Here is a 22,765-nt window from a genome sequence, read left to right as displayed (position 1 = left end):
GACAATGCTAAATAAACGTCCAATCATGATTGTAATAAAGTGATATCACCATTAATCTGAGCATAAAATGCCTTCTTCGGAGATTACTTTATTTTTAATTCTACATAATTTTTAAACTACATATTCAATTGTTTCACAGCAGTGCAATTTAAATAATGTCTGCATAAATTAAAAGGACAAAAGTAATTAACAAATATGTAACTTACTATCCATGTTTCCAAATATGCAAGAATGATTGTACTATTGCAGAATATTGTTGCATTACACAACTGTCGAATTTAATTTAGAAATTTTAACTAAACTACGGTTATAACAGACTCAAAGGGGCCACTAATTATAGTTTGTTATAACCGTAGATCGTTATAAGCATATACATAGCATATATACAGCCAATGGACCAGACCAAAAAGCAGTTCGTTATATCCGTCAGTTTGTTATAAGCGTGTTTGTTATAAACATAGTTTTTCCATGTTTTACAAGGCACAGTCAAGTCCTAATGAGCAACCTGTGATGTAATAAGGAGAACACATGCCAAAGTTCAGCTTCCCCAGTCTGGCATTTTCAAAGATGTTTACAAAGCACAAACTACATTTTGAGAGAATGAGATTATTCCAGTATAATTTGAGCAGTGGCCATAAAAAGCTTTTCATCACAACTCCCAAATTGGAAATCAGATTCAGACCTGCGAGGAAATACATTTTGAAATTATATAGGAGCAAAGGTCATAATTCAAACGTAACATATACATGTTGGACCCCACTACTAACCTCAAATATACTAATATTACACAAGGTTACATGTAGACACAAGGGGCGAGTAATGGTCATATGCAGCTTTCAGCATCAAATAAAGGAAAATATTTCAAATATCACAAATTTGGAATATGTATCTCAAGTTCCACTACTAACTACACATGTACCAAATTTCATTCTACTTTTTAACAAAAGTGAGCGAGGAATGGCCTTTCAAAATGGCTGCCATATCAAATCCACTTGAACAAATTTGGGTGACAACAGGTGAAAAGTCGAGTTCAAGAATGTTGCTCTTATATATAGTGCTGTGCATGCATGGTTGATTGAACTATTCCAGACTAATGTCAGTTTCACAGTATCATTTTAACACCCCACATTATCCTGATGCTGACCCAACCAGTCCTTGTGTTGCCACTAGAGTGCCAGGCAGGGTAAGAACAAGTGCCACGTCTTTTGGTGTACCGAGAACTGGGATCAAACCACCAACCTTCCGCTCTATCCACCTGACCACATAGGTCACAAATTGTGGTGTCTTCATTGATGGGTGTTTGATTGGCATTCTAGAAGTTGGTGAGAAAGAAAACATACAACTTTATGGATGACAACTTCTGGTTTATTGCACATAGCAACTGCTTGATAAAAGTGTAGGAATCTACATCGAAACGTTGCTATATGCAATAAACCAGAAGTTGTCATCCATAAAGGTGTACGCTTTCTTTGATGGGAACAAGTATCTGAAGTATGATGCATGCCAGATGATGCACATGACTTTGAACTACAATTCTGGTGCTGTAACTAAAGACACTAACAACAGAACAATATTTTACAGGTGATCATGATGTTTTATTTTGTCAGTGAAGGCTAAAAACTACAGATATTCATTAATTGTGCAAAATAGCACAATGAATAGTATGAATATCTACAAAGACATTAAATCTCAAGAAATATCATTCTTGAAAAATGAAGTATACGCCTCAAAAAGATATTAATTCCTTTAAAAGGAATCTGTTCTTTCAAGCATGAGCAATTAAAAAAACAAAAAAAACATGATCAATGTTACAAAGGGAGACGATTCTAACCAAGGACTGATGAGCATAAGTTGAGTATGATGAAATGCAATCAATGGATATAATCTCAGGTTAGAAAATGACCTGTAGTCAATGAACAGATGATTGTTCGTCATGACATTTAAGTTATTCACACTTTCTTTCAAGCTGCTCAAAATAATGAACAAATTCTAAACACATTTTCAGGCTGAAATAGTGAGTGTTGAGATTTGATGCCATCTTTTATGTGGATATTCTGAAGTCCGATATTTAATCTTCATTATCTGACTGTTGCCTCTGTTCATCCCGGCTTGGAGAGCCATCTTTATCTGGTGTTCTGGATTTAGAGCGAGAATACGAGCGTGATCTTGATCTCTTAGCTGGACTGGCTGATCTGCTCCTGTTGCTACGGGGGCTCCGGCTCCTGCTCCTGCTGCGACTAAGGCTCCTGCTCCTTGACCGGCTCCTTGATCGGCTTCGACGAGATCGAGAACGGCTGCGACTCCTGCTACGGCTTCTAGAGTAGGATCTGCAGCAGAAGAGATCATGGCATACTGATATTATTTTTTATTTATTTTTAGATTTGTTGTTTGGGCTTAAAAAAAGTCTTGGTTTGGCACCGCCGCATCACCACCAAATCCGATGGATGTTTTTAAAATGATCCATATATTTTCTGCGTCACAAACACACGACCCCAGCAGTGAAATGCTACAATACTTAAAAACATTGTGATCCAATATAGCATGCAGTTACTTCCCTTTACATGTGCACTGCTTTACTGCGCACCTCGTGTTATGGTAAGAGGAGTTTGCATGCTTGTTTTGCTGTTTGCAAATTGGGTCAAGGAAAACCTGAAACTTACAACATCAAAAAGAGGGCATAAATGTAATGACCAATCATTAGATTACACAATTACCTCCTTCTTTTGGGTCTGTCTTCAACAATATGGATCCTTCTTCCATTGATTTCTGTGTTGTCCAATTTGTCAATTGCTGCCTTCATATCAGAGTGGGTAGCAAACTCCACAATACTACAAAGAAACAATCCATAATATCAGGTAACGACAATCAAATAACACAAATCATGTTTAACACTATGACCTTCTCCTATCTTGCTTCCAAAAAATGTATGGTAGCATACACCAGACAGGAATATTCAGTAATTGTTTTAGTAAGTACAGTTTATGAAATACAAAACATCTGTGAAGTGACTTTATTAGACCAAGATGCTATTTACATACCCTTCATTCTTATGCTTTTTGTGTGCATCTGCATAGGTGACCTCTCCAGCTTGACGCATGTAGTCCTTCAGGTCCTTTGTAACAGAGGGAAACACGGGTCACAAAATAAACTAACCTGTACCTAACAGTTACAGTAACTTACACATTTACATACACAACTACATACCTAGATATGATGGCAATGAGCAACAGAGTGAATGGTGTTTTATGCCATTGTCATTTCTACAGCAGTAGAACATAGATACACAAAACTTGTGGCTGACCGTGAGAACAATGTCACACTGGTTTGGGCAAATGACACAATCTCAGCTAGGTCCAAGGCCAACCAAGCATATGTCATTGTCATCAGCTATTGTGAACACATCATAAGATCATTCTTCGCCTTTTAGGGCAAGCATTGGTTACAGTGACACCTACATGCATTTTCCTCAAATTCTCTTAGTTTTCTGTTTAGATATGTGAATCAAAGATGGTGCAAAAAAAACATTGGCCAGCAAAAGACTGTCCCAATGTATTGCACATAGTTCTCTTGATTACCTACAAAATAATGTACATTTGATAAATTAAGGCCTTAAGCTTCAGGAAAAGAGAAAAAGTTTCACACATGTTCACCGCCATAATATAACCACAACTATTCCACAGCCCTGATATCTACCTTCCAGCTGAGCATGATCTTCCTGTATTTCTATTCACATTTCATGACGTTTAATTATAGGTGGCATATTCCTCTTTGGAACATTATTTAGAATTTTGCTGTATGAATTTCATAAAGAATCAAAAAGATGCAGGCTGATTTACCAAAGACTGAAAAGTGCTTATGTTCTTAAGTATCAAAAGTTGAACTGAAAAAGCTGATATTGGACGCTTAGTTATGTTTGGTTTCTCGTTATTTGACAAGCAATGTTTCAATTAAGTATCATGTAAAACAAGCCCATTAAGTCTGGGGAGACATGATCTTTGTTAACACATCTGAAATAAAGACAAGCCCAGCACAATAAAACAAGATAAAAAAAGATTCAGACATTTGTTTTGAAAGAGAAAACTCTTTGTTTGTTACCTGCTGCCCGAAAGCACTAGTCAAAGCTGGAATGGAACCCTATGAGGCTGGCACTCAACCTCAGAGGTCAAATGGACAGCACACGTCACAGGTCAGTCAATTGGCCATGATGACAACATCGAGGAAGCAGGGGACACGTCTAGGATTTGTTTTTCTATCGACATTACATCTGAGGAGGGCAGACTCTACATTTAAGGCCAATTCATCTACAGGAGTCATCATGACGTCTGGTCACAAAACGGTCAATTTCCCTTTTACAACTTTTAACTTCAGGACGTCTGAAGGTTTCCAAATGTTTCCCTTTCGGAAAAGTGATTTTTCATCTCTTGACAGGTATACACCTGATCAAGGGTGCTGCAGGGTCATCTTTCTGTCAGCCCTGAGAGTCCCTCGTCTGACTCCCATGCACGGACCAAGCACGTTCAACACTAGGTGCCCGTCATCACACCTAAGGACCCTCGGGTATGTGTGACCATGACCTCTAAGAATGACTTTTGCCCCCGTCTAGCCTCTCGTCATCTTTGCGGTCATCTTTGAGGGAAGGAAGATAAGAATTTAAAATGAAGAATTTGCCAAAGACTGATTTCTACTCATATACTAAGCAGATGCTATTTGTGTGCTTATAAACAATTACTTTTAGGATCTTTTTACCTCATTTGCTTGACCCAACCATACACATGAAGTCAAGGACACAAACTAGGAAACAGAACCATACTGCAACAGTTTCATTGAAGAGGTTGTGCTCAACCGGTCTTTAGAATGTAATTTCAAAAGCATTTTAGCGTTAATTTGTGTATATTTGTACCATTTCCATGATAACCAATTAAAAAAAAGAGAAAAACTTTAAATAAACAAATTAACACAAGGGTATTCACAAAATGGTATCGATTTGAAATGTTAGTACATTATTAGTCTAAACATCTGAAATGAAATCTACCATCTTCTACACATGGAATTACAACAGACAGTGCAGCCTACAAGTAACTCCTCTGATCTTTGATCAAGAAAGTCAATTCAGACTAAACCTTGTGACAAAGAGAGTACCTTAGTGAATCATTTATCAACTTACTCTTCAGCTTTAATTCGGGTCAAACAAAAGAAACTTTACATCTTACATGATTCTTAAAAACACCACTCATTTTTGAGACACCTAGTGAAAACATTTCCTCAGATGAAAATGAGACAGGAAAAGCAAAACTTCACAACTTTCAGTAAACACAGACCTGCCAGCTGACCCTTGAAGAAAGGTTTTCAATGATAAGACGAAATTCCGTCCTTGTTGGGGGTCCATATCTGAAACAAGACATTATAATTCTTAACAATCTTCACATAAAAGTATACATAATTTCCAAATTAATTTTTCTGAACATTGAGGTAATACAATTACATATTTATTGCTTACTCAAACTCACTAAATTTGTTTGTTTTTGTTTGTTGTTTAATGCAGCACTCTGCAATATTCCAGCTATATGACAGCGCTCTGTAAATAATCGAGTCTGGACCTGACAATCCAGTGATTGACATCGTGAGCATTGATCCATGCAATCAAAACATGATGACATGCATCAACCAAGTCAGAGAGCCTGATCACCCAAACCATTAGTCGCCTCTTACGACAAGCATTGTCACCTTTAAAGGCCAGCATGGGTTGCTGAAAGCCCATTATAGCCCAGATTGTCAGGGGTTTCCAACTCATTAAAATCAAATGAGATCTTAGCTTCTGTTAAGCGAAGACCTGAGGTATTCCCATAATGGGTCACATCAGAAATACCTTTCTTCTACCAACCAGAGCATCGCTTACCATATCAGGAAAGCGACAGTTGGAACATGTTTTCTAATCATGCAACCCTGAAGAGGTTAACACAAGACATTATCTGAACGACAGTTAGGGGCTGTAAGACTGATTCCATCAAAGACATCACTTCAATGAAAGTTCGAGAAGGCTGCTTTCTGATTAGCTAATGTTGACTTCTGGTTTGTCATTACATTGGTCAGCAAAAGTTTGTGAAAGGTCATTCTGACGCAACCTGAAATGGTATTGCCTCAGATCTTGTGTAACGGTAGAAAGCACCAAGATCTGATTTTAATCACACGTTTGTAAACTACAATATTTCTTGTCTTCAATTATCTCCACAAAACCAGAATCTTTGCATACAATATGTGCAAATCAATAAATATCAAGAAGAAAACTCACTTGTCTCTTCCGCCACCACCACCACCACCACCTCCGCGACGTCTGGACGGATAACCGCGATCACGCCAATCATCACCGCCGCCACCACCTCTTGAGCCTCGGGCATGCTCAACAATTACTCTGAAACATTTCATTGTACACTTAAAAGCAGTTACTTAGAAATATTCCTTGCATGAATTGAGAAGACTTAAGTCTTAGTATGGGTTTACGTTTCTTTTAGCAATATTGCAGCAAAATCAAGGTATGAGACATTGTAAAATGTACCAATGCATAGAATGAAACTCAGATTTAAAGTGTGCTTGTATTTGCTTGTAACATCAGACCAACACACTATCCCTACCATCCACTGATTTTGGTTAATCCAAGCACCAGATCAGCACTAATATACAAACAAACGCAGAAAATAATTCTAACGCTAGCAACTGACTGATGTGCGCATAATGACGCCTAATAGAAAATCAACAGAGCAAAGGTGACATGACTAATCTTAAAGCTGGCTGGCAGTACAACTACTCAGACATCAGTTTGGACAACTCTACAAAATTTCAGGGAAAAAATCTTCAATTTGGAAATGAGCAAAAGACAATCCTGTCCCAAATGACCAAATGCAAGAGTTATTTATATCTTAGCCTTTATCATTGTCAAAGCTGTTGCAACATTTTCCATGCTAAATGGTCTAATGAACATAAGGATTTGTACTAACCTTTCACCACAGAGTTCCTTTCCATTGAGCTCATACACAGCATCTTCTGCATCACGATAATCTTCAAATTCCTGAAATTGAACACACTAGTCAGCAATGAAACAAACAGGCCCACTAGTCCTTATAACATATAGCAAAACCCTAAAAGAAAGTGCCAAATTCTACTAGTCCTTAGGATACCTTAACTATTGGGCAGTTTGGCAAGCACTATAGGACCAGTGCCAATTTCTAACGCTGCTTGTGAATTAATACACAAATTAATGCAGTTGTTTGTCAAGATTTGTTTGAAAACAAATCTTGTTATTGTCACTAAATATATATATGCATATGTAATTCAATTTTCTAACCATGAAAAGTAGAATAAGGCATACATTGATGATACATAAAAATCTCTAGATTTTGTCAGGTAACAAATTTCATGAAGTCAGTAGCAACACATACAGACCATATTGAATACTCTGAATTGTGAATACACACTTAGAAAACACCAAATAGGATCATATTTCCATGTCATGCTAAATTAATTCAATCCCAAAGAAAAATATATCTGTAAAATATGTTACAAGTTTCAATCTAAATTTCTGGAGCGGTATGTGTATAGGTATTAGGTAGAGAGAAACATGGGCCTGATGTATAAGTCACAATATTACTAATGCAGCTTTAAACAAAACATTCCAGCAATAGAAACGTACATTAGTCTACTAGTCCTTATAATGATAACATTTAACAAAACAAATTTCTACCAGTCCGTTTGATACCTTACCTATTGGGCAGTTTGGCAAGGACTATAGGACTAGTGCCAATTTCTATTGCTGATTATGAAAGTATATTATTTACACACAATATATATCATTGCTTATTGTCACTTGGATGGCATATCTATTTGTTTGCAATTGCAATACATACCACAAAACCATATCCATTTTTCAGCATGAGGTCTCTCATTCGTCCATAGTTTCTGAAGAACCTCTCCAAATCCTTTTCTCGAACATGGTACGACAATCGTCCAACATACACCCTTGTTCCCATTTTTTCCTGGAATAAATACAAAATCTTAAACAGGATAAACATCAAGAATGTATCATTTCAGGATGCCATTGAACTCCTTTTCAGGCTGGTGATTTTGGTTGTTTTAAGTCACACTCAAAGAAACATCATTTGCCACCAAGGTCCAATGACACGCTAACAAAGTCACAGAGTCTGACCAAAAAAATCCATTTACTTTGTAGTTACCTTTTACAAGCATAAGTAGCTATGGACCTTTTCCAACCCAAATTCCCATTGGGACTTGGTGTTACGTCCTGGGGCCTGATTTACAAAGCATTTGCAGGGCTACGAACATGATGAACATCATAAAACCAACTGTAATTTTGTAACAAAATTGGAACCAAAAATTGTTAAACAATCAACACAGCAATCTAAGTGATGTTTTGTAAATTAAGATAAGAATTCATATAGTCTGGACCTATTGTATTGACTTACAGCAAACTAAAAGTAAGATGCTGGGAGCATCTGCACCTTGTCACCTAATAGCAATTGACTCTTCTCGCTATAACATTTCATGTGATATAACATTTTGATTAACTTCTTCACCTAACAATCTTCAAAATGTTCCCAGAATATTGAACCTTTTGGAGTTCATTTTCAAAAAGTAGTAAACAATCAACTTTAAACAACGTTAAAATGGGCGCTCCAAACATATTCATGAATTCATATTCATAATTACAGATGGGTGTATGCATGTACATGAAGGATTTCCTGGTGAAGCCTCGACATTACTTGGAACCTCTAACAATTTTCACTTCCATCACAAGAGAGTGATAATCTTACGATTGGATTAAGATAACTACTCATATGGCAAATCTAATTTTAAACGCTTTGTGTCTGGTTACCCAGGTTTCTAAATCTGATTACTGATTGTATTACATCTCAGTCACAGTGATTCAAATGGTCAATAAAGAACATGTCCTACTAGGTTTTGTTTGTTCAAATATTGGATAACACTGCAGTCAGCAATATTCCAGCTATATCACGGAAGTCTGTCAAAAATTAGGGCTGGGTCAGTCAAACCTGCGATTGGTATCATGAGCAATGACCCATGTCCTTGGGGTACAATCACACAAAACCTTGTCACAGAGTTTGAATGCACATTTCACATCTCATAAAAACCATAGGTTAAAGGGGACCTTTCTTAACCAACATCTAAATGTGAACTAACTGGTTTGATAAAATATAAAGGGCACAGTTGTGAAAATAGAAGGAAAATAATACCCTTTCAACAGCTGCTTTTCTGATGGTGATTAATTAAAATATATCTTATTTCTTCTCACTATTCTAAGTAATTTTGCAAGAACCTGCATAGGCCCTTCCAATTCTTTCTGTCTAGTAAGTCAAGCTGGGAAGAATGTATTTTTGCATTGTTTGCTGGCCTAATATGAATGTATTTTCCATGAAATTAAATATTATATTTTTTGATCAATTATTTGTTTTATGCAGGCAGTTATGTACAAGAGTTGATTTGGGGAGTCTTAATGGGGTCTTACTCTCTTCTCAAAATATTGTTGTTCTTCTATTACTTCTTTAGTCATACACGAACATACAACAGCAACTGTCGAAGTAATATTGATCAAAACACAAATGTCCTGATGGCCAAGGAAAATTCCGGATCCCCAGTTACAACAAAGGCAAACCTGGCATTCATTGTTTGTTGATTAACGCCACACTCAGCAATATTTCTGCTACATGACGGTCTGAAAATAATCAAGCCTGGACCAGACAATCCAGTGATAAGATCATGAGCATCATCTATGCAATTGGGATACGATGACATGCATAATCCAAATCAGCAAACCTGACCACCCTATCCTGTTAGGTGCCTCTTACGACAATCAAAGTTGTCTTTTATAGCAAGCATAGGTTGATAAAGACCTTTTCTAACCCCAATCTTCACAGATGGTCCCCCAAATGCACCATCGCTGGTCTGAAGCCCAGTTTGTGGGGTCGCTGATGTGAATTGGCATCTGATGATTATCCAGGCTAATTGAAGCTGTACCAGAGAGACGACAGAGTATTGGTGCCCTTTAAGGATCAGAAAGGGGAAGCTAACCCTAAGGATCGCAAAGATTGGCAAGTTTGATTGGCAAGTGGTGCCCAACCCAAGGATTGTGAAAGGGTGTTTGATCAAAAGGGTAATGTAACCCTAATGAACGTATTGGGATGCTTCATCGGAAAGGGTATGCAACATCTAAGGATTGAGTTGGGAGTAACGTACCCTAACGCAACTAACCCCAGAGCTCCAGATAAGCTTTTGGTGTTGTGGGTATTTTACCCATGCATTTTAAAATCATTGGGTATCAGTAATTCTATCTGCGTATTCAAATTTCTGTTACCCACTAGTTTTTAGACATGTGGGTATTTAAGTTAAATATTTAAAAACACTATTCATCTAGTCCTTGCAAACTGGTGTCATGTGGGTTCGAGAGCTTTATATGACTCAAAAATACCACAATACTTCCACACGAAAGTGTGATGGCAAATGATCATGATCTGACTGTCATCGTGGAGTTTGGCAAGGTTGACGGAATGCCAATTTATTATTTCAAAATAAGTTGCTCATTTGCTAATTGAATACGCAGGGTTACTTGTCAATATTTTGATGATACACACAAGTTTTATTTTTGTAGCGTATCTGTAATGTTCGTTGCGTATTTGATACGCTTGGGTTGTATTTTACTGCATATTTCTGCATTTCTGATGCGTATTTCACGCAGATACGCAGCTTATCTGGAGCTCTGTAACCCATTGGAACTCCAGATCTGTGAAGCGAGAGCCACAAACTGCAGTCCGAATCAATTTGAGCTACAGAAGTTGAATCTGGTAAACTGCACTGTTACCATTCGCCCAATAAGCAGTTTATCGGCGAGACGGCTGGTGGTTTCTGTTTTCAACCTGCCTTCTTGCCGAAGTTTATTTCAAAGGCAAAGCATTCGCAACTAATGAGCGAATCTAAAAGGAACCTACCGTCAACAAACGATCTCCACAAATAGCTGATGTAATGCACGGCGAGACATATATATCACCAAGATATATACGTTGCATAAACGTCTGCGATCGTAACCAGCAACAGAAGCGTCGAAATCGTATTTGAAACGACTATGGATCATTCAACATGATAAACATAACACATCGTCCCTAATGGCCATGTGCCAACAACTTTTCGGGAAAATAAAATTAACAAGTATTCACTAAACTAATTGCATATTTCGCAACTTACATCAGAATTATTCAAAACAATGCAATTGCACGGCTTTCCTTCAAATACAATATGAACATGAAGTTTAAAATAGGAATATTGTTCAAAATATCCACTTACGCACCCACAGTTCTTTCCAGCAAACAAAATGTCTACTTTCACGTAAAACTAGTACCGCTGTTGAACTGCGCCGGCGCCTTTGCGCGTTTAGTCAAGGAGCCAAACGCCAAAACACCGACCAAGCCGGAATCTCGGCAGTGAGAAACCCAGTCTATTGTCACGTGACAATAAGGTTTGATTACCCACTAAGCTTTGCGCAATCCTTTATACTAGAGTTTGTTACATGATACGCATTCACAATTGCTACCATGCGCGTTTTCATTCACAAGCTATTAGCAGAGAACCTATACCGATCGATATATAGACTATTCAAATATATTTCCTATCTTTAGGTGAGTTTCGTGTCCTGTTTATCTGCGATGCTTTTGCTTTCCAAAGAAAGCAATATTTATCACACTTATAAAATATAAACGTAATCACCAAGTAATGTAAGTTTACTCAACTCAAATGATGAAAATACTATTGAGTCAGAAACTATCTTTATCAAACACATTTTCTATAAGATTTATAAACGTTGTTAATTAACAATACATTGATAATGAAGTATTGCATAAATACGTCTGCTAGCTGTCTGTATTTTCATTTGACCGAGTAAGGTAACTTTATTACAAAAGCCGGAAGTTAACAGAAGGGACTGATATTATAAATGAATAGATTAATTTCCTGGAGTAATAAGGACAGTATAATTATACCATCGAGTAAATAATAATAATTCATTTAAACAAGTTCGTGTGGGTCAAACCCCCCAAAACTAGATTTATGCATCTACATATGATTATTTCGTACAACACCGGGATAATAAATAGAGGATGCGCGTGTATTTGTCTTTTCTTGTCAAATAACTTGTTTGTCTTCGTGAAAGGCGCACCTGCGAAGTTGATATTTTCATCAGTTGCGCAGTCGTGTTTATAGGAATTTTACAGTAGTTATTAGTGAACCTAGAATTTCGCGTGAGCACCATGGCCACTGAGGGGCTCATTCAGACAATCTGTGTCAGTCTGGCTATACTCCATTTCAGACTAACGCTTAGTATCTAAAAATATTATTTTTTAAAGAAACAAATAACTCCATTAAAATTGAAAGCGAGCCCCAGTGAGGTAGGAGTCTCAGAACCCGGGGACAATCTAGACTTGCTTCCTTTAGGGCTTTTGGATTACAGAGAGTGAGTGAGTGAGTATGGTTTTACGCTGCTTTTAGCAATATTCCAGCAATATCACGGCGGGGGACACCACAAATGGGCTTCACACATTGTACCCATGTCGGGAATCGAACCCGGGTCTTCGGGGTGATGAGCGAACGCTTTAACCACTAGGCTACCCGACCGCCCCGGATTACAGAAAGGCTGGGCAGAAGGGACAATAATATGGTTCAGGGACTGTGAGCCAGACTAACTTCATGGTCAATTTTCCATGTCACGACATGACTAATGTTCCATTTATTATGTATTTTACTTGCATGATTTTCATTATCTTACTCTGAAAACCAAAGTGTCATTGAAGTAGATTGAAAGTAATTCCGGGATCAAGTGTTATTTTACTGTAGTGAAAATTTGATCATATATTTGGGTACGAATACAGTATTACACCAATAAATTCATCATAACTTTGTTTATTAGTAAAATAACGGATCATAATGTGAAAACATGGATTAGATTCTAGCATAAGTATTTCATACCACACATGGTTTTCAAATTTTAATTTTGAAACAGTTGTAAGTTTTATATTTTCCAGGTCGGGTAAGTAAACTCTATCAAGGGGTTGTGCCCAGAGCCTTTCCGCCCCTGTGTTGAAGTTATATAACGCCGTGGACTTACGTTTTATCCTGACTCTCCTGGGCCTTGTGTGTTACATGTGAGCAACATGTGCATGGGCTCATTCAGACGATCTTCAAATAGAGACTATCACCCTGGGTACTATACATGGTCTGGTCTGGTACCCATGTTCAGCATATAGCCCAGGCAGACATTGTGTACAATTGAGACAGTTTTATCAGTGTAGTAGGGTAATCATTAACATCTAGATTTATCACTACCAGCAAATACGAGACAGCAATGTTGCGCGTATAACTTCAATCATATTTGCTGTGACACCATTTGGTCCGAGTCCAATGTCCCTTTCATTGGTATGTTTTGTTTGTTGTTAACGCCACAGTCAGCAATATTCCATAACAATAGCAATAATATATCACGATAACATGTACATATCCGATCTTGGAAAAATCAAACCAGTGATTGATATCATGAGCAACGCCCCACGCCTACAGGTTAATTATGCACTCGACCAGGTAGTTGAAAATGAAATACTGATTACTGGTATCATGATGGTAATTATACATTTTTACTTTATTGGGATATGTGGGGTAATATTGAGGAACTGTAAGACTATTGTCCGATTTCGGTGAAAACGATAAATGTGATACAAGTTGCTTTCTGCGAAACTGAAATTAACATGAAGTAGTTATAGGCCACTACTGGCAAGTATATCATGTAAGACTATATAGCAAAACATCAATTTGTCCCCTATGGCGCTGATAAATCCAAACAGTGAACAACCTACGTTAGCTAGTGTTAGCTTTTGTAAATTAAAATCTATTTAATATACCGTATCTTCTCAGGGAATCATTCATTTGTATTACCGACCCGATACCAGGATGTTCTTTGGTGTTCAGGTATAAGTGAATGCTGATGGTTTTACGCTGCTTCCGGTAATATTTCTGATTTGGCGGACAAAGCAAGAATTGTCTTCACAAGTTGTGGGGCGGTGGGGTTGCCATTGGTTAAAGCGTTCCCTCGTCACACCGAAGGCCGTCGGTAGATTTCCGCGTGGGTACAATGTGTGTAGCCCATTTCTGGTTTTCCCCTCCGTGATATTGCTGGAATGGTGCTTAAAACGGCGTAAACCCACACTCACTCACTCGCACATTTTCTATGTGAGGAATGGAACCAAGTCCGGTGAAACGAACGAACGTTTTAACCAATTGGGCCCACCGGATATGAGTCTTATATCCTATTTTACACGCCGCTGATTAGGTACTTCTTTATGCTTGTCATCCTCAAACAGGAATTTATTTTTATTTTTCCAAGTTTGGCAGGGCCATACTTTAATGTGGTCATACAACGCTCCAACATTGACTTAAAAACCAAAACAAAATACCTATATCGCGCTCCTTTGACTGTATTTGCATTTGTTAAAATATTGAAATTTCTAGCCATTAAAAACAAATATCTGTAAACCAATAACAACTATAAACTATAATATAATATCTTTTATATTCAGCAAATGTAAACTACATTATGATTTTGCATTTAAGACAGAGCCCAGCTTTAAATGCATTATGGAATTCTGGGTAATAGTAATGCGCCTAGTTATCATTCAATGTTTTTTTATAGGAATGTTTTTTATGTTGATTATTATACGATGTGTATTCTATATAAATTACAAGACTATTACATGGTGTATTTGTTACTTCAATCGTAGTAACTTTGCATTTATTTATTCCCGTAAACTCCCGTAATGTTCAAAGTAGGTTACACTCTCTCACTATCCGAAAAGTATTTTGTAAATATCTTTTCAATTTGACAATAAAACACTTCATAACTACACTCACAAAATAAAATATAATTTTAGAAGTTGTTGCGATACAAATAAACTGTCTCACATGTGGTAATTCTGCAAACGCAACATAACATTTTGCGTTCGAGATGAATGCGAATAATGGCGGGAGACCCCCTGCGTAGCGAGAGGAAAGTCATGGTTTATTTGCGGCTGCCTGCCATTGCCCGCTCCCAATACTACAACTCGCAAATCGCCATATTGGTAGCTGGCGTTCTGGGGACTTTGCTCCGGATGCAAGCAGACATTTTGTGCATAATACTACCAAGAAGGTATGAAACAATCATTTGTTGTCATTGCCTTCGCATTCGTAGACATGTTTTCGTCTGCTTTTGCCGGTTTTGAAACAAGGTTGATGATTTTAGCGAGAGAATGAAGGAAATGCTGACGAGCAGGCGAAGGAAGAATAAGAAGCACGAGGTCGCGGGGACCGCAGTGCTGTGTTGTGATATGCAATAAATCTCATTCATAGTACATATAGACGGCCACATGAGCCAACTTGTTGATTAGTCTACTTACGTGCCTATACACAATTATTTAAAACACTACAGAAATTGATCCGATTCTCATCGGGATGTTATAAGAAATAACCTTGATAAATTCATTACCTTGGAAATCGGAAGCACGTGGAAAGATACTCGTCGTCCTATATCATACTCATTGCCATCATAATAAATGGCATTCTCTACATACGACACAACGTGAAAAATAAAAACGACGATTCTTTGAGGAAGTAAATGAGACCGTAGCCTAATAATAATACAAGGCCTTGATTCTGATTACGCTGATATCACAGACAAATCGTATGTATGTATTGGGGCTAAATACAATTATTTGTCAAACATTGGAGTAAGAAATCATTAATTTTCTTTCATGTTTTTTAGTAGCACAGACCAATTGGTGCCTCCTAAATCTGGCGTAAGGTTGTAGTCCTGTGTCAAGATGGCAAAAGTGGGTCTATATTATTTTGAAGTAGGGATTTTCCAGCAACCATATACTTATATATGGTATCTTACTGCAGTTAGGACAATAATTAATGGGGAATTCAAATGAAGAATTTGAACAGAAATTTTGCAAAAATTGGGTTGGCTGATGTTTTTCTACATAAAAGTTTTCTTGTAATTTTAATATTGACATGGTCACAAATATTTCTGATTGACACAAAGTCAATCATAGCCAATACGCCTGAATGGATTTATCTAGGCAATCTCAGAAACCAATTTTCTGCCAGAAGTCCGTTGTAAATTCACAAATTCTCAGTTATAACCAATGTTTCAGCTTTGCAAAGGTGACATGTATTGAGTGAGAAAAGGCTTTGATATATTATGTCTTTTATCATTACATTGAGTGCAATGTTAATATAGATCTGAAATGACGAAAATCAGAACTTTACAATATCCTGTTATATTAAGAAAGATATTCAGTTTTTCCTGTTGGTTTTATATATGCTGGTCATAGGGACTGGGAGCACAAGCCAATAGCAGACTTTGTTGTATTTGTTGTTCACTAACTTCCATTTCAACATTTTGTGTCCTGACCAAATAGTTTTCCCAGATGAAATTTTGACATTTGTTGTCTGCAATGTTCTTTAATGTTCGTTGTAATGTTCTTGAATAATTTTACACACACGTCCCAGACATAGCATGTTGGCATAATTCGAACACATTGTGTTATTCTTCTGAGAAGTGCAGGGCTAACAAAGATTGGTAAACTAACAAATTGACAATGACAATAATTCATATCTGTAACATATGTATATTCTAAAAACAGAAATCTCTGCATGTCATTTACATTTTAATAATATTTGTTGATACGTTTACAACAAAGTCTTACTGAGAGAAGCTCTACTGTCAGTCTGTGCCCAAAACTAGTACTAGCCTAAACATGACTCTTTGCTTCAATTTCAGTTAATGTAAGAGTTAAAACATGGACTATTATTAGCTACACTTACTAGACTGAACAGAATTTTACTAGATTAAGATTCAGACAAGTTGCTAAAGTTGCAGACTGCTGTAGCTCTGTAGGCATTTAGAAAATGTATGGGGGGGGGGGGGGGGGCACCTATTAAAACTTTACACAAGAAGTCAAATTTGTTTACATAAATTGAGCTGTAATGAACAAACTTCTGATGGCCATGTTAGAAATGTTGTATAGGGTGACTTCTCACCAATTTTGTCAGTGTGTACACAATATAAGTATTGATGCATTTAGAACCCCCACAACAGTGTCAGTTTCCTTATTTTGATAGCCGAAAGTTGCTTTTTTGGGGGGCCCTTGTGTGACTTATCTTCAAAGAAGTTGACTTCAGTGCAGATTTAAGTGTTTTCTGCAACCAAAATGAAGAAGGAAATCACATTTAAAACATTAAATTGGGACATCCCACTTTACCATTTGTTCTCAATAAGAATTGTTTCAATAGTTATGATAATTTTTCAAATGTAGCCTGTCGCCTTGTCACACACACACACCCCCAACCCCAACCCCACCCCCCACACACAAACACTGCAGCTATATTGGAAAATATAGTTAATAGTTTGTGCACACAATATATTTATTTTGAATTTAGATGATTGGTGATTCTGATCTTCAGCATTAAATGTATGTGGCTGTCTTATTGTATTTTGAGTTTATATTTACCAATTTGAAATATTTATCATGCAGTCAAGTATATTGTTACAAGCTGAAAAGTGGTGATGCTGCAGGCAACAGTATGATTCTGAGTGTTGAAATATTTGATGCAATATAAATTCAAAGTGGGCGTCATGGGACTCGCACTATTATATCCATGGGATATAGTAATCAGCGTGTCCGTGTATATTTTTTTGTAATCATGTTTTATCCAGACCATATCTCAAAAACTAATAGGTATTCTTTCATGAAATTTAGCACACACAAAGACAAGGTTGTCAACTGGTGCCTTTTGCTAAAAAAGGATTTGTAGAGTTTATATTTTTTCCGTTTCCATGGCAACAAGTTTGACTTTGGCACTGTTCATAGTGGTGTGTTTGTCCAGACCATATATCTAAAACTAATAGGTATTCTTTCATGAAACTTTGCACATACAAAGACCGGGTTGTCAGCTGGTGCTTTTGCTGTTTAGGGAGAAGTGCATGACTCCATACATAACGCATTCTCAAAGCGAACAAAATACACAAGCTAGGAAGGGAAAGGTAGCTCAAAGAGATGGGTCTTAAGACAAGATACGAACACAGAAAAAGTTTCCAATTTTTTAAGTTTATGGGGAAGACGGTTCCATTCAGTGACTGCAGTTACCAAGAAGAAGTATAGAGTTGTCTTCACTTACTAAAATACTGGAACTCTATTTGGTTTTAGGACAATGCACAATGTCCTCGGAGGCCTCCTTGGAACATAACTATGGACAACAGCTGGCAAAACCTTTACCTGTTCAGGGTTTGGAGCGCTCTCTCAATCTTGCACCACTCCTCACATATGTAGAAAACCTACTAACAGAACCAATTGGTGAAAGGTATGTGTAATTCTTTGAAGGGATTGACTTATTGGCATTTGGATGTGATTAAGGATGTCAGCATTTGGAATGTTATTATCCATATTTAATAGATATGTCTAATCAGTAGATCTCAAAGATTGATTTTCATAAATCAGGATTTCTTTGGATGAAATTGTTTTTGTCTTTGTTTTTAAAAAAAATATTTTATGTGACTTGAGGTGAGAAATACCCCAAAAGATTTTACCATGATCCATTTCCTACATAGGGATGATTGATAATGATTTTCTTTGTGATTTCCAATATTGTCAATGTTTTAAGAGTGAGTTTCATTATTTGAATTTCTCTGATATCACAGAAAAGTTTTTTTTTGTACAAGTAGGTTTTTGGATGAGGTGTATAATGACAGTAACGTGTCCAGTGTAACACTGCCACATAGCAGAATAGTCCATTTATTTTCGTTTTGTAGTATTTAACGCTTCTTTGTTTTGCCAGTGATGGTACTGATACAGATGCAGAGACCGATATTCTCAAGCCATGTATAAAGGACGGAGAAGGAAACAAGATCCTCAATGGCATTACAATCACTAAAGATGGTATGATGATGTGGAACATTATCAGTCACATGTTGTTTACATGGACACAATTATGGTTGCACACATAACTTTGGTTTCGATTTTTGACTTTTTCTGACATTTTACTTGAAAAGTAATTGAAAATCACATTTCATAACAAATTTCAAAGCACAAAATATAGAATTTCAGTTGTCTCTTTGTCAAGACTGAATATTTATGCCAAGGCAATCCTGTTATGTACATTACTATGAGTTTGTGCTTGAAAAAACTTCATATGTTCAGAATCTATATCTATGCTGTCAATTTATGAATTTTGAGGAATGATGTATGGTTGAAATACATTTAAATTGAGCAACTAAATAGGACTTTAAAACATGACTTTTACTGCCTTTCAAATGCAAATTGAATAATATTTTACTCCAGTAATTTTGATGGCATTGAAATCTTTTATTGCAGAAAGAAGAGCAGATAAAACTAGGCTCTACAACTTTAGTAGAGTGAAGAAGAGTCGTAAGTGGTTGAAAGTAAGTTCTTTATATTTGACCCATTCAGGTCCCTGAGTACATTGGGAAGTATGCGTGACAAACAGTGAGTGTTTACATTCAAGTGTAAATTTCCCTGTGTTTGTGCATTGTTGACAAAGATGTTTTGCTCGCATCACAGAAAGTGCCAGTTTGATAGGGAGCATGTCACAGTGCACAGTGTAGGACAAGCAATCTGTGTAATTCACTCATATTATCCTATTCTAGTCATTCATGACGTTTAGGGAAGCATTAGATATAAAAGTGGTTTATGTGAAAGTCAATCAATTTTTGGTAAGAGGCAGAAACATTTGTTTATCTTAAAGTATCTTTGATATGTACATGTGTGATCTTAGAGGTACAATGGTTACTGACATCCGGTATTGCTTGTTATGTCTTAGAAACAAATGGCTTTACAGATTATGTTCTAAGGTCACAGATCCATTCTGTTCAAACAGGTTCTTAAACTCAGTGACTCATGCAGTTTAGCAAGTCGGAGATGTTATTTCATTATGGTGATTTATGATTTCTTCAGTTAATGATGTGTTATTAACAATGCATGGAGGTACAATGTAACATATATCGGTTACTTCCTTCCATTAGGCTATTGTTTTATGTACAGTCAATGTTTCAGTGTTTAATATTTCTCTTGTACTTCTGTTTTCTATATTCCAATGTATGTTACCAAAGTACTCTAAAATGAAAAATATATATCAAATACCATGGAGCAATCAACTGGGCTTTTAAGGTGATCTATAATGTATGGTATCAGCAGGGAAGATGGTAAGATAGGGGAGAATATCTGAATGTTCATAATGAATTGTTTGATAGGCATTACTTAGAAGTTGACGGACGACGAAGTATATTCTGTAACATGTTCATCATTTATTCATGCTTGACAACGGTATAAGGATCTATACCAAAATGTCGCCTTTATGGTAAATTGTGTCTACTTTGGTTAATAATGAAAATATGGTTAATAATGAAAATATGTTTTTATAATGAGAATATTTTTTTCAAATGAGACAAGGTATTATTTTTATATCTGTCATAACTCATTTCTATCTTGGCTCTGTACTGAAACTTACATCTTTCATGTAACATAATGAAATGTCAAATTACTCTGTAATTCCTTCTCTCTACCAGAATATTCTGCTAAGCGACAGCTCATCAGACGAAGATGATGACCGAACAATCTCACAAGAAGAGCTGCAGTCCATGCTCAAATTCCACAAATTCCAGAAGAAACATCAGATGCATTTCTACCAGGATACTGGGGTATGTTCACTCATGAGTAAAATGTCTGTAGTTATTGGACTGAAACCATGGCAACATGGAAAGAATAAGCATCTCTTTAAAAATGAAGCTGTTAATGCTTTGGATTGAATTTGACCATCACCACTCTTTTCAGCTCACTGCACATGTTATAGACTCCTGGGGATGTTTCTAGTGTGTGATCATTTCTGGTGTGCCCCTGCTGTGATTCTACTGGAATATTGCTAACAGTGGTATAAAAAACATACTCACTCACACTCTTGGTATGTGATTGGCAGACATGCAATGTGAAGGTCACTGATAAATGAGAACTTGAGTGAGTTTGGTTTTACGCCGTTTTGAACAGTATTTCAGTGATGTCGCGGCATGTCTGCAGGTACTCGGCACTTACCACTTTGGTGAGATCAAATCAAGACACATGGCGCCCAGGGCGCTCTCAAAATTAGAAATAGGGGGCTCTTATCAGAATATAATTTTGGTGAGAGAAAAAAAACAGATATGAAAGATTTTAAATTTCTTGGTTTATGCTGACAGCCTGAAATGATACAAATGAAAAGTCTGTGCGTATTATACACGACAGATATATTTTCAAGGATTTAAATGCCCACAATTATGAGTGCATATAACACACGAGTGCGTATTATACACAAATAAATAAGTCTTGTGTACATTGATCAATGGGAAGGGGTGATAATTGGGATCGTTCACTTGCCAATACATTAGCAAATATCGCCGTCTAATATTACGTCTAATACGCTAAATTAGGGATTCAAACCCATGATCCTAGGTTTCTGATATGCCTGAAGGACACAACTCTGCACAGCAATTTGCAGCACTTTAAAGAACTTGATCAATTTGCCCCAGGAAATCAAGAGTGTTGTGTACACATTCAGCTATGGTTCCATTCTGAATGATGGTGTATTTTCTTTGATACTGAAACTGCTTCATAAAGCATATTTTTTTGTCATGTCAATCTCACAGAATTAAGGGACTGCACTCTCAGAGTTAAAACTTGAGTGTTATGGATATAGGCTATGATGATACAAATCAAGATGCACAATATGTCAAGATATCCTTCCCTGTGGGGATTTGTGGGTTACAAAAGGTCCCCAGAAACCTATGCTATTTGCTGAGACTAAATGGATTGGGTAGTCAGACTCGGTGACTTGGTTGATATCGTGTCATTATAACCCGATGACGTCGAGTCCCAATAGCCAACAATATTAATCACTGTATTATCATTCGATTATTTACATGCAACCATCGAAAAGCTGGAAGATATTTAAACCCACATGTTTTATCCGTTATCCCCCCATCTATTTGCAGATTTTTGCATTTTACTTTTTCTCGATTTGGACTTAGTTTCAAAAGGGAGGGAAAGGTGTCATTTCTGGAGCACAACTTGAAAACTGTGAAAGATTTTTCATCTACACCTTGTACATGTATTATCAAGGGCTGAAGTGATGCCTTTTGCTATTTAGGAATTTAAAAAAAATGTCTCCATGGCAACAAGTTTGACTTTGATTTTGTTCATAGTGGTGTGTTTGTCTCGATCATATCTCTAAACTAATAGGTATTCTTTCATGACACTTTGCATACACAAAGAGCAGTTTGTCAAATTGTGCCTTTTGTTACTGGGGGAGTGTAGAATTTATTATATTTCTGTTTCCATGGCAAGAAGTTTGACTTTGACCCTGTTCATAATGGTGTGTTTGTCAGCCCATATCTCTAAGACTAGTTGGTACTCTTTCTTGAAACTCTGCACACACAAATACCAGGTTGTCAACTGATGCCTTTTGCTATTCAGGTATTTTTAGAATATTTTTTTTTTCTGTTTCCATGGCAACAAGATTTGATTTTGACTTCCAAATAACAATTCCATGAAATTGTTTTGTTAGCTCAGTAACTACTCTTGCTTACGGACAGACAGATAAGAAAGAAATTCTTTCATCA

At 36.8% G+C, this 22,765-nt stretch overlaps 2 protein-coding genes across 5 annotated transcripts in view; one reads left to right on the top strand and one right to left on the bottom strand.

The window, feature by feature from the left end:
• Positions 1-1,587: 1,587 nt before the first annotated feature.
• On the bottom strand, positions 1,588-20,766 carry LOC139444186 (serine/arginine-rich splicing factor 6-like). Of its 4 annotated transcripts, none has more exons than XM_071225085.1 (8): positions 11,365-11,470; positions 7,899-8,027; positions 6,993-7,063; positions 6,290-6,409; positions 5,319-5,388; positions 3,039-3,112; positions 2,715-2,828; positions 1,588-2,327 (listed from the first exon to the last, which is right to left on the bottom strand). In XM_071225085.1, exons 2-8 carry the CDS (start codon positions 8,019-8,021, stop codon positions 2,069-2,071), a joined length of 831 nt encoding a protein of 276 aa, XP_071081186.1. In that variant the 5' UTR covers positions 8,022-8,027; positions 11,365-11,470; the 3' UTR covers positions 1,588-2,068. The 4 variants fall into 4 exon arrangements, with proteins under 4 accessions (XP_071081186.1, XP_071081187.1, XP_071081188.1 ...); XM_071225086.1 differs by having other exon boundaries at positions 11,369-11,468; XM_071225087.1 differs by lacking the exon at positions 11,365-11,470 and adding an exon at positions 8,226-8,353.
• The window catches only part of LOC139444184 (chromatin-remodeling ATPase INO80-like), a 63,028-nt gene continuing 55,368 nt past the window's right edge, over positions 15,106-22,765 (top strand). The window contains exons 1-5 of the mRNA XM_071225084.1: positions 15,106-15,247; positions 18,309-18,462; positions 18,937-19,037; positions 19,473-19,540; positions 20,684-20,815. Coding sequence (XP_071081185.1) covers positions 18,320-18,462; positions 18,937-19,037; positions 19,473-19,540; positions 20,684-20,815 — 444 coding nt within the window. The 5' untranslated portion in view covers positions 15,106-15,247; positions 18,309-18,319. The remainder of the gene's footprint in view (positions 15,248-18,308; positions 18,463-18,936; positions 19,038-19,472; positions 19,541-20,683; positions 20,816-22,765) is intronic.

Source organism: Haliotis cracherodii, unplaced genomic scaffold (assembly GCF_022045235.1).
Source record: "Haliotis cracherodii isolate W230 unplaced genomic scaffold, xgHalCrac1.p SCAF_5, whole genome shotgun sequence".
NCBI classification, from domain to species: domain Eukaryota; kingdom Metazoa; phylum Mollusca; class Gastropoda; order Lepetellida; family Haliotidae; genus Haliotis; species Haliotis cracherodii.
The sequence above is the reverse complement of the archived record's forward strand: the minus strand, read 5'-3'. Positions and strand labels throughout refer to the sequence as shown.

What these genes read in the sequence shown, in the direction of transcription:
- LOC139444186 (XM_071225085.1), bottom strand. Translation starts at nt 8,021, where the DNA reads ATGGGAACAAGGGTGTATGTTGGACGATTGTCGTACCATGTTCGAGAA. An exon ending in AAAATGGATATGGTTTTGTG is followed by an intron (nt 7,064 to 7,898) that starts GTATGTATTGCA and finishes GTTCAATTTCAG; the next exon opens with GAATTTGAAGATTATCGTGA. An exon ending in CTTCAAGGGTCAGCTGGCAG is followed by an intron (nt 3,113 to 5,318) that starts GTCTGTGTTTAC and finishes TCTGTTACAAAG; the next exon opens with GACCTGAAGGACTACATGCG.